Source organism: Grampus griseus, assembly GCF_964374135.1.
Source record: "Grampus griseus genome assembly, chromosome: 9".
NCBI classification, from domain to species: domain Eukaryota; kingdom Metazoa; phylum Chordata; class Mammalia; order Artiodactyla; family Delphinidae; genus Grampus; species Grampus griseus.
The window spans coordinates 31900065-31912422 of NC_139003.1; the positions used below are offsets into that span (position 1 = coordinate 31900065).

At 34.9% G+C, this 12358-nt stretch overlaps 1 protein-coding gene across 1 annotated transcript in view; it reads right to left on the reverse strand.

Moving 5' to 3' along the window:
* Positions 1-12358, reverse strand: part of CFTR (CF transmembrane conductance regulator) — a gene marked incomplete at its 5' end in the record, with an annotated part of 192659 nt that overhangs the window by 29258 nt on the left and 151043 nt on the right. The window contains one exon of the mRNA XM_082662061.1: positions 9704-9955. Within this exon, the coding sequence (XP_082518187.1) occupies positions 9704-9955 (252 nt within the window). The remainder of the gene's footprint in view (positions 1-9703; positions 9956-12358) is intronic.

Below are 12358 nucleotides of genomic sequence, written 5' to 3' on the forward strand. Positions count from 1 at the left end.
ACAGTGAAGTACACAGAAATACCCTCTGGTGCATCCAGCAGGAAGATGTGGGAAACCACAATTTCATAATATTACAGAACATTCTGTTTTTCTTAACAAGGCCTCCTTCAAGAGAAACTATTTTACCAGAACCTAACCTACTGGGTTTTTTATTAGAACCTAACTGATTGAAGAAAGGAGAATACTCAACTCCAGCCCACATAAGTGTACTGTTGCACCTAAGGGGGAGAAAAATCTGAGAAGCACTTGTGAAGTTCACTGCTCAAGGGCACAGTCTCAATAAAAGACTGAGACCTAATTATAGGACAACAGAACACTTCCCTTTCCCCCAGACCTTACACCACTAAAGGCCTAATTATCAGTTTCTTTTATCTAGTATGTCATGCCCACCTTTCAACAAAAAAATCACAAGGTAGGGAATTCCCTGGCGGTCCAGTGGTTAATACTTCGCCTTCCAATGCAGGGGGTACAAGTTCGATCCCTGGTGAAGGAGCTAAGATCCCATATGCTTCGTGGCCAAAAAACCAAAACAAAAAAACAGAAGCAATATTGTAACAAATTCAATAAAGACTTTAAAAATGGTCCACGTCAAAAAAAAAAAAAAAAAAAACTTTAAAAAAAAATTACAATGTACGCTAAAAGGCAAAAAACACAGTATGAAGAGATTGAGCAAGCATCAGAACCAGAGTCAGATATGCCAGAAATGTTGGGATTATCAGTCTAGGAATTCAAAACAACTATGAATAATATGCTAAGAGCTCTACTGGAAAAAGTAGAAAACATGCAAGAACAGACAGTGTAAGCAGAGAGAATGAAATTTTAATAAAATTAAAAAAGAAATGCAAGAGATAAAAAACAACAACAACACTTTAACAGGAATGAAGAATGGCTATGATGGGCACAGCAGACTGAACATGGCTAAGGAAAAAAAACCTGTGAGCTTGAGGCTATGACAACAGAAACCTCCAAACCAAAAAGCAAAGAGAAAAAGACTAAAAAACAGAATATCCAAGAACTGTGGGACAATTACAAAAGGTATAATATACCGCCAATGGAAATACCAGAAGGAGAAGAAACAGAAAAAGGAACAAAAATATTTGAAACAATAATGACTCAGAACTTCCCCAAATTAATGTCAAAAACTAAACCACAGGTCCAGGAAGTTCAGAACACCAAGCAGGATAAATGCCAAAAAAACTACATGTAGGCATATTATATTCAAACTACAGAAAATCAGAGATAAAGAAAAATTCTTGAAAGAAGCCAGAGGGAAAAAAACCACCTTACTTATAGAGGAACAAAGAAAAGAACTAAATTCAACTATTCTTCAGAAAACATGCAAGCAAAAAAAGAATGGAGTGAAATATTTAAAGTGTTGAGAGAAAAGAACCACCAAGCTAGAATTCTGTACCTTGTGAAATTATCCTTCAAAAGATAATGGAGAAATAAAGAGTTTCTCAAACAAAAATCAAGGGAATTTGATGCCAGTAGATCAGCTTTGCAATAAGTGTTTTAAAAAGTTCTTTAGGAAAATTATTTAAGCCAGAAATTCTGATCTACGTAAAGAAAGGAAGAGCATCAGAGAATGAATAAGTGAAGGTAAAATAAGAAATATTATTTTTCTTATTCTTAATTGATCTGACAGGTAGTAGTGTGTTCAAAATAATAATAGCAACAATGTATTCAATTATGTCTATTTATATATATGCTTCTGTATAAGTGAAATGAATGGCAGCAACAATACAAGGGACAAAGAGGGAGGAAGTGGGAATACAGTTGACCCTTGAACAACACAGGTTTGAACTGTGCAAGTCCACTTACATGCAGATTATTTTCAATAGTAAACACTACAGTGCTACAATATCTAGAGTTGGTTGAATTAGATGATGCAGAACTGCGGATAAAGAGGGACCATGTGTACAGAGCAATCCCGGATAAACAAAGAAGATATTTTCGACTGTGCAGAGGGTGGGCACCCCCTACCTCTACTCTGTTCAGGGGGTCAACTGTATTTTGTTATAATAACATACTTCCAAGACCTGTGAGGCACTATAGTGTTGTTTAAAGGTAACCTGGATTAGTTGAAAACATTTATTGCAAATTTTAGGGCAACTACAAAAAATTTTATTCTCTCTCACCTATTTCTCTCATCCTCCCAGTGCCCACCCCTCTGGCAACCACTTATTCTCTGTATCTATGGCTCTCTGTTTTGTTATATTTGTTCATTTTTTTGTTTTTAGAGTTCATGTATAAGTGAAGCCAGATGGTATTTGTCTTTCCCTAATTTCACTTTAAAGAAATAAACCCACTTTAAATGTAAAGGCATATATAAATAGATTAAAAGTACAGAAAAAGATATACCATGTTAATACTAATTAAAGAAAGTTGTAGTAACTAATTTTACACAGAGCAGACATCAGAGCAAGAGAAATTATCAGATAAGGGGTACCATATAATGATAAAGGGGCCAATACTCCAGAAAGACATAATAATTTTTAATGTGTATATGCCTAACAGTGTGTCAAAATAACATGAGGCAAAAACTGACAGAACTGCAAAGAGAAATAGATGAATCCACTATTAAGTTGGAGACTTCAATATTCCTCTATCAAAAATGGACAGACACAGAAGTTAGAAAATCAGTAAGGATATAGTTGAACTCTACACAATCATCAGTCAATTGGATATAATTAACACCTATAGACTACTTCATCCAACAACAGCAAAATAACATTATTCTCAAGCTCACAGGGAACATTCACCAAGATAAATCACATTATGGGTCATAAAACACAATTTAACGAATTCAAGAGAATGCAACTCATACAATGTATGCTCTCAGACCATGATGGAATTAAACCAGAAATCAATAACAGAAAGACAGCTGGAAAATCCCCAAATACTTGGACATTAAAAAACACATAGATTAAAAAAGAAATCTCAAGGGAAAAAAGATTTCAAATAAATGAAAATAAAAAAGAAATTTATCAGATTTTGTGGTATGCAGCAAAAGCAGTACAGAGGGAAATTTATAATATTAAATGCTACAGAAAATAAGAAATATCTAATATAGAAATAGCTAATATATCTCATACAAAAAATATATATTTGTAGTATAATATAAATATCTTGTATAGAAAAGAATATGTAATACAAAAAAGAAGAAATATCTAAAATCAATAATCTAAGCTTCCATCTTAGGAAACCAGAAAAAGAAGACTAAATTAAATCCAAATTAGGCAGAAGAAAAATAAATAAATAACAATTACAGAAGAATCAACCAATTGAAAATAGGAAATTGGTAGGGAAAATCAATGAAACTAAAAACTGGTTCTCTGAAAAGATCATTACATTTTATAAGTTTCTAGCCAGGCTAACTAAGAAAATAAGGAGATGACACAAATTACTAACATCAAAATGAAAGAATATTTACCTTATTTAGCATAAGGAATGTGGTTAATATTGTAATAACTTTGTATGGGGATGAATGGTTACTAGACTTATTGTGGTGACCATTTCATAATGTATGCAGATGTCAAATCACTATGTAGTACACCTGAACCTTACATAATATTGTATGTCAACTATATTTCAATTAAAATTTTTTTTAAAGAAATGAAAGAGGGCAAGTCACTACATCTCTTAATACATATTATTAATAGTAAAGAAATACTATGAACAACTCTATGCCCACTAGTTTAATAACTTAGATGAAATGAACAAATTCCTTAAAAGATACAATCTGCCAAAACACATAAGAAGAAATAGACAATCTGAATAGGCATATACTTTTTAAAGAAATTGAATTGATAATTAATAACCTTCCAAATTGGAAAGCACCAATCCCAGATAGATTCACTGGTGAATTCTACAAATCACCTAAAGTAGAATTTCTACCAATTTTCTACAATCTCATTCAGAAGACAGAAGCAAAAGGGATACATCCTAAATCATTCTATGAAACCAGCATTGCCATAATACCAAAACTAGACATTACAGATCATGATCATGAACATAGATGCAAAATGCTTTAAAAAATTAACAAATGAAATCCAACAATGTATAAAGAGAATTATACACCATGACCAAGTGGGATTTATCCCAGATATGCAGGGTTGGTTCAACATTTGAAAATCAATTAATACAATCCATCATATCAATGGGCAAGAAAAATAATACAGCCATATCAACAGATGCAGAAAAAGTCTTTGACAAAATCCACCATCAATGCCTGATAAAAACTCTTAGCAAAGTAGGAATAGAGGGAAAGGTCATCAACTTGATAAAGAACCTCTGCAAAAACCCTACAGCTATTATTACTGAATGATGAAAAATGTGAAGCTTTCCCACTAAGATCAACATCAAGGCAAGAATGCCCCCTCTTACAACTGCTTTCAGCATCCTAATCTTAGCTAATGCAAGACAAGAAAAGGAAATAAAAGGCATACAGATTGAGAAGAACAAAATAAAACTGTTTTTGTTCGCAGATGATGTTATCATCTATGTAGAGAGTGCAAAAGGATCAATACTAAAACTCCTGGAACTAATAAGTGACTATAGGAAGATTGCAAGATACAAGGTTAATATACATAAGTCAACTGCTTTCCTACATACCAGCAATGAACAAGTGGAATTTTAAATTAAAAACAAAATACAATTTACATTAGCACTCCCCAAAATGAAATACTTAGGTATAAATCTAAAAAAATATACACAAGATCAGGATGAGAAAAACTACAAAAAGTGATGAATTAAATCGAAGAAAAATTAAACAAGTGGAGAGATATTCCATGTTCATGGATAGGAAGACTCAATATTGTCAAGATGTTGGTTCTTCTCAACTTGATCTATAGATTCAGTGCAATCCCAGTCAAAATCCCAGCAAGTTATTTTGTGTATATGGCAAACTGATTCTAAAGTTTACATGGAGATGCAAAAGAACAGTCAACACATTATTGAAGGAGAAGAACAAAATCAGAGAACCGACACTACTCAACTTCAATGATTTTGGAAGTTGACTTAAAATATTAAGGCAGTCTAATAAGAACACCTTCAGTTTTCCAGCTTTTTGCTCAATGATTCTCTTTAACTCCACTTCTCTTTAACTCCACTTATCTCCTTTCCTCCTGTCTCAAGAAACAAAACAAAACAAACAAAAAAAACCCCCAACTACTCCTACAGGACAAAGGCAAATCCCTCTATATACCCATCCTCTTAGACAGATGTTCTTGCTTTCTCTCTCCCACCACCAACATTGGTGTTCTATATAACCCCTCAATTTAGGAATCACCCATTCCCTAAGCCTTTACAGTTAGAATTCTACCCTCACTCTTCTACATCACTCCTCTACACCTAAAGACTCTCTTAAATATGGGTTCTCACAAGTAGATGGGCATGTATCAGCACCACCTGGAAGGTGTGATAAAACACAGACCACTGTTCCCACCCCTTGGGCAGTAGGACTCAGTGAGGCTCAAAAATATGCATTTCTTGCAAGTTTTCAAGTGACACAGATGATGCTGGTGCAGGAACCACACTTTGAGAACCACTGCTCTCAAAGACAATGTGGTAGCAGAATCAATTAGGATTTTCTGAGTTATCACCTCCCTTTATTGCTTTGGCTCTCAAGATCCATAATCTGCACCAACTTGCACCAATCTTGGATCCAATTACATCCTTTATGCATCCTCCAGTTATCGAATGGCTGAACCAGTCATTGTTTTCCACACATGCTCCATGCCTCATGTTTTTCCCTCTGCCTACAGCACCTTTCTTCACCCACCTTAATCATTCATATCACAGTTTAAGTCTTGAAGCCTCATTCTAAATGCCACTTCCTGTGGAAAACCTTCCCTGAATAGCCCAACTCCTAGCCAAATGATAATAACTGCTTCCTTTTCTGAACTACCTTAGCATTTTATCTACATATCTCTTATTCAAGGGTATAATTTTTTGGGGGGGGGAGGGGAGCTCTTTTCAAGAATAAAGATTTCAAAACTATAAACACAAAATTATGTACAGGGCCTTGAAAGGGGCTCAGGCAAGTGAAGTTCTTTGAAACCTCAGCCTTGTTAGCTTCAGAGTAATTCTGCTTTAGCTGTTACTGGATTTCACATTTCCCCTTTTAGAATGACATCTTCTGTGACAGATCTCTCTCTCTCTCTTTCTGTCTTCTTTCTTCTGCTCCTTCTTTTTCTTCTTTTAAGAGAAGCAGGTAAAATAGGACTTTGAGGTCAGACAGATCTGAGTTTGAGATCCCTGCTACTTCACTCACTTAACTGATTGTTATTTTCTTCCACTATGCGCAAAAAGGGTAATAACATCTACCTTTGGAGTTAAAATAAGATCAAATGTGATAGCAAATAAAGGTCTTTAAACAGTGCTTAGGACATGATAAGCACTCTATAAACATCTATAGCCTTATGTGAGTGATTTTCAATTCCCCCAAAGCACCTAGGGAGTGTCTTGCAAAGACACATCACCTGCTTCCTGTATAAAGGTTCAGAGAAGATGGAATGCCTGAGCATATTGCTTCTTCCTCATTTTACAGCATCTCTGATTACTACTCTCGCATCAAGGAAACTACCTACAAAAACGAGGACTCTGAAACTCTGTCACCCTACTCGGACTTGTTTGTATTTAATTTAGTGGGCAAGTGAGCATTGGAAAAGCAAATGGATGGGAGAATGTCAGGAGGAGGGAAAGCAAATAATTTACCAAATCTATTCCTCCTGTGGATCAACCTATCTGTTGCTGTTGTTATAACTTCACAGCGCTTTTGGCATCCATCCTGGTGACCCTCAGCTGCCTATGGCATTCACTGATGTATAAGCAAGAAAGAGTAATTAATTATGCTTTTCTCAATGGAAGGGAAGAATGAAGGCAAACCATTAATTTTACTTAGTTCCAAAGCATAACTTTAGACAACCTCATTCTAATATTAGGGGAAAATTCAGTCTAAAACCTAGTCTTTCCATTTATGCCCATTTATACTTTTCTCTCAGAAAAAAAAATCTCATTCTTGATGAGCATAAATATAATAGAGAGCTAATTTTAGTAGTATGTGAATATATTTTTCCTAACTAGACTAAAAGGTAAGTCAAAATTTCCAGTGTGCAATTTCAAGCCATTTAGCATAAGATGTAGAAAATTTTTGCTCACTCTATACATTTTTCTTATCAGAACTTTGCCTAATACATCCAATTATCAAACATTCCTAAACCCATGGGCAAAAGCAAGTGAAAACAGTCTGTTTCTGTGTTGGTGACAGTGATGGTGGCCTAACGAAACTTACTGACCATTATCTCCCCAGTTAAAAAAAAAATCTCTGTTTGAGATTAAACCACAGAGAGATGAAGTTTTAAAATTCAGTTTTCAGTGAATTCGTTGGTGGCGCAGTGGTTAAGACTTCGCGCTCCCAATGCAGGGGGCCGGGTTAGATCCCTGGTCAGGGAACTAGATCCCAAATGCATGCCACAACTAAGGAGCCGGTGAGCTGCAACTAAGACCAGCGCAACCCAATAAATATTTTAAAAAATAAATAAAATAAAATTCAGTTTTCATAAGAAGTGGCCCTATTGTATTCTATCTCAATTTAAATGGAAAAGAAAGCAATCAAAACAATATAATACTCCTGCTAGATTTATAGAGTGGCCCAGAATAAGGAATCTGGAGAGAATGCAAAATCACATTTACACAGCATAAAATGTAGGGAGAATGACCATCCCTTTCTCTAAGAATCAATTCCAGAATCCGTATATTTGAGTAACTTCTGTGAATTCAGCCCAGCGCTGGGACCCATAAAAAACACTTCAAAATAGTACAAGGTTATTTTTGCTTATTAAATAATAAAAAATTATTGCTTCATAAATAATTATAACTTAGCACATTATTGGGAAAAAAATTTAACAATCCATACCTTGATGAAAACTCCAACTAAACAAGAAAATTGGAAAAAGCTAAGAAAAAAAGTACCACTTGTTGGAAAGAGTGTCAATTACATAAAATTTAAGAAAACTTTAGATGGAGTCAGCAACAAAATATTTCCCTCACCTGAAATGGAAGATAGTTTCAAGATGCAAAATCTAAAACATGTTATAATTTTGGTTTATTTAACAGCTTCTTTAGTTGGTAAGGTAGCAATCAATTAGATATTCTGCAAGTAGAATCACATTTAAAATGGTCCCGGGGCTTCCCTGGTGGCGCAGTGGTTGAGAATCCGCCTGCCAACGCAGTTCGATTCCTGGTCCAGGAAGATCCCACATGCCACAGAGCAACTAAGCCTGTGCGCCACAACTACAGAGCCTGTGCTCTAGAGCCCGTGAGCCACAACTATTGAGCCTGCATACCGCAACCACTGAAGCCCACGCACCTAGATCCCGTGCTCTGCAACAAGAGAAGCCACTGCAATGAGAAGCCTGCGCACCGCAACGAAGAGTAGCCCCTGCTCACCACAACTAGAGAAAGCATGTGCACAGCAACAAAGACCCAACTCAGCCAAAAATAAATAAGTCAAATAAATTAATTTTTTTTAAAAAAAGATCCCATTATATGCCCAGGAGTGGGATTGCTGGATCATATGGTAGCTCCATTTTTAGTTTTTTAAGGAAACTCCATACTGTTCTCCATAGTGGCTGTATCAATTTACATTCCCACCAACAGTGCAAGAGGGTTCCCTTTTCTCCACACCCTCTCCAGTATTTATTATTTGTAGACTTTTTGATGATGGTCACTCTGACCAGTGTGAGGTGATATCTCACTGTAGTTCTGATTTGCATTTCTCTAATAATTAGTGATGTTGAGCATCCTTTCATGTGCCTCTTGGCCATGTGTATGTCTTCTTTGGAGAAATGTCTATTTAGATCTTCTACCCATTTTTTGATTGGGTTGTTTGTTTTTTGATATTGAGCTGCATGAGCTGTTTGTATAAGCAACCTAAATGTCCATTGACAGAGGAATGGATAAAGAAGATGTGGCATATATATATATATATATAATATATATATAATGGAATATTACTCAGCCATAAAAAAGAAAGAAATAATATCATTTCCAGCAACATGGATGGACCCAGAGATTGTCATACAGAGTGAAGTAAGTCAGAAAGAGAAAGACAAATATCATATAATATTGCTTATATGTGGAACCTAGAAAAATGGTACAGATGAACTTACTTGCAAAGCAGAAATAGAATTACAGATGTAGAAAACAAACTCATGTTTACCAAGGGGGAAAGAGGTGAGTGGGATGAATTGGGGGATTAGGACTGACATATATACACTACTATGTATAAAATAGATAACTAATGAGCACCTACTGTATAGCACAGGGAGCGCTACTCAGTGCTCTGTGGTGACCTAAATAGGAATGGAATCTAAAAAAGAGTGCATATATGTATATATATAACTGATTCACTCTGATGTACAGCAGAAACTAACATAACATCGTAAAGTAACTATACTCCAATAAAAATTAATACAAAAATAAAATAAAATGGTTCCATTATATAGACTCAGGACTTTGCAAAGTATATTTCACATGAAACAATGACTTCATATAATAACTTGAAAATATTTGTGTTCAATATTGGTCCTAGTCTACAATAACAGTGTTACAAATGGATTCTACTAACACATTGCTTTAGGCTACTGAAATTCACTTACTGAACACAGGTTTAACAAAGGAAGCAATATTTAAATCTCACCCTCTGGCCAGGACTTATTGAGAAGGAAATGTTCTCTAATATGGCATTCCCACCGTCTATATACTTCACTGTGAGGTCTTTCACGGTCATTCGGCCCCCTGAGGGCCAGATGTCATCTTTCTTCACATGATGATTCTCGATAATCATAACTTTTGAGAGCTGGCCATCCTTGGATGGTTTCAGTGACTTGTTAGGTTCACCATCTTCTGCTGGCATATCAATAAACTTAAAGACTCGGCTCACAGATCGCATCTGAAATAAAAATAATTTTTAATTTTTCTTTAAGAGCTGCAGACAATGTCGTAATTAGTTTGGTGTTTGCTAAAAAATAACTTTTAAGATGGGATGCTAGCTAGTCGTCACTTGGTTATTTGTTAGGTTTTTCAATGAACTAACAGGAAATAACTGGATGTAATTAAAAGCTTAACCAAGAGAATTAACTAGGATTTCTATAAATGTGCTCTGTATAAAACTGCTTGTTTTTGTGATCAGTAAATTCTCAGTTATGCAAGTCACACATAAATAGCCAAACTCTACTCAAGGGAATAGATGATGTCAAGGGGAAAACTTTTTTCTACCATGAGTAGTACTACACAATGTTTTACAACTGGTATATTATAATAAAATGTTTCACACCTCTAAACCACTACATAAGAGTCTTGCCTTACTCTCACAGTACATTAATAACTATCAACAATTCTATGTCAGCTGGGTGGTAAGTGGACTCTTGAGGCTTAGTAAATTTTGAATAACCACAATAATCTTCAAACAAATTTAAGTCACTGGCATATATCTGTAGTTAAATATTACATTTTTAATCTGAATTACTTAAAGATCAATTTCCATTGCTGAGCAAAATGTGACTGTGTATAAGAGCTGTATTTAAAATTCAACCATTTTTAAAATTATTTTTTTAAATGTATTTTATTGAAGTATAGTTGATTTACAATGTTGTGTTAGTTTCTGATATACAGCAAAGTGATTCAGTTATGCATATGTATATAAATTCTTTTTCATATTCTTTTCCCTTAAGGTTTATCACAGGATATTGAATATAGTTCCCTTGCAACAGTAGGACCTTGTTGTTTATCCATTCTATATATAATGGCTTGCATCTGCTAACCTCAAACTCCCAATCCATCCCCCACCCCTGCACTGCCTACCCTCCTTGGCAACCACAAGTCCATTCTCTATGTCTGTGAGTCTGTTTCTGTTTTGTAAATAAGTTCATTTGTGTCATATTTTAGATTCTACATATAAGTGATATCATATAGTATTTGTCTTTCTCCTTCTGACTTACTTCACTTAGTATGATAATCTCTAGTTGCATCCATGTTGCTGCAAATGGCATTAAGAAATTCAACTATTTTTCAAAGGTGCTTAAATTCTTTAACAAGAACATATTTCTCTGAACAACTATAATTTATTGGAATTTGATTTTTAAAATAGCCTGGCATATAATAAGCATCCAATAAATATTTGAAAAAATTTAAGTGAATAAAGGGATAAATATGTGAATGATTAAATATATAAATAAATAAATGAATAAGAAGAAAGAGTTGGAGACTTTGAATTCACTCAATTTCTTTTTTTTTTTTTTTTTTTTTTGCGGTACGCGGGCCTCTCACTGTTGTGGCCTCTCCCATTGTGGAGCACAGGCTCTGGACACACAGGCTCAGCGGCCATGGCTCACAGGCCCAGCCGCTCCGCGGCATGTGGGATCTTCCCGGACCGAGGCACAAACCTGTGTCCCCTGCATCAGCAGGCGTACTCTCAACCACGGCGCCACCAGGGAAGCCCTCAATTTCTATTTTTAAAAGATATCATCCTTGATTCTATGGCTTAGTCCTTCACAGGTGTTAACAGCTTACTAGACAGAAATTTTTTTGTCTTAAAAGTAATTGTTGATTCTGGCTTTACCCAGTCAAGATTTTAACCTTCTCCTTTACAATGTTAATTTCTTATCATTGTATTTATAGTTAAGGTTTAGATTATTAGAAATGATTCTTTTTGCAAAAAAATGGTGGGAAGAAATGCCTTTGGGCATATGTCTCTATTATTTCTATTTTTCATTATCAAAAGGTGAAATGGGAAGAATTCTTCACCTTTAGTATGAATGACTGGTAGATGAATCTGAGAAGTTTAGACATTGATCCTTAACTGAACATTAAAAGTTCCACCTTAGCAAATCTAATAGCGTTGCCTGTTTTCACATGCACTGATCAAGCCTGCTGTTTATAAAGAGCTTTCTTCTGTCTAGTAATTGTGTGCTTCAATTTCCTTCATCTTGAGACTATCTTTGAAGTATCTTCAATAATTATTCAAAATTCAAAAAGGGAATCCTTTTAAGCCAAACCCACTGTAAATGGAAGTGAAAAGTATCCAAAGCCCACATCCATCATAACTAACTCTAGAGGAAATGAAAGGCATATTATAACTAGTCCTCTGACATAGTATTTTAAATTCCAAATTATGGGTGATTTTCAGGGTTTGTTAAATCCTGATTCAGTTATTTTTTATTAATTTTGAATTAAAGTAAACTGTTGACATTTCTGCATGTCAATGCTGTGAAGAATTCTGAACTAGTCTTTGGTTAGGTGCTTTAGTATGTCAAGAAAGGTATTGTATAACAAAAATCTATCGTATTTTCATACT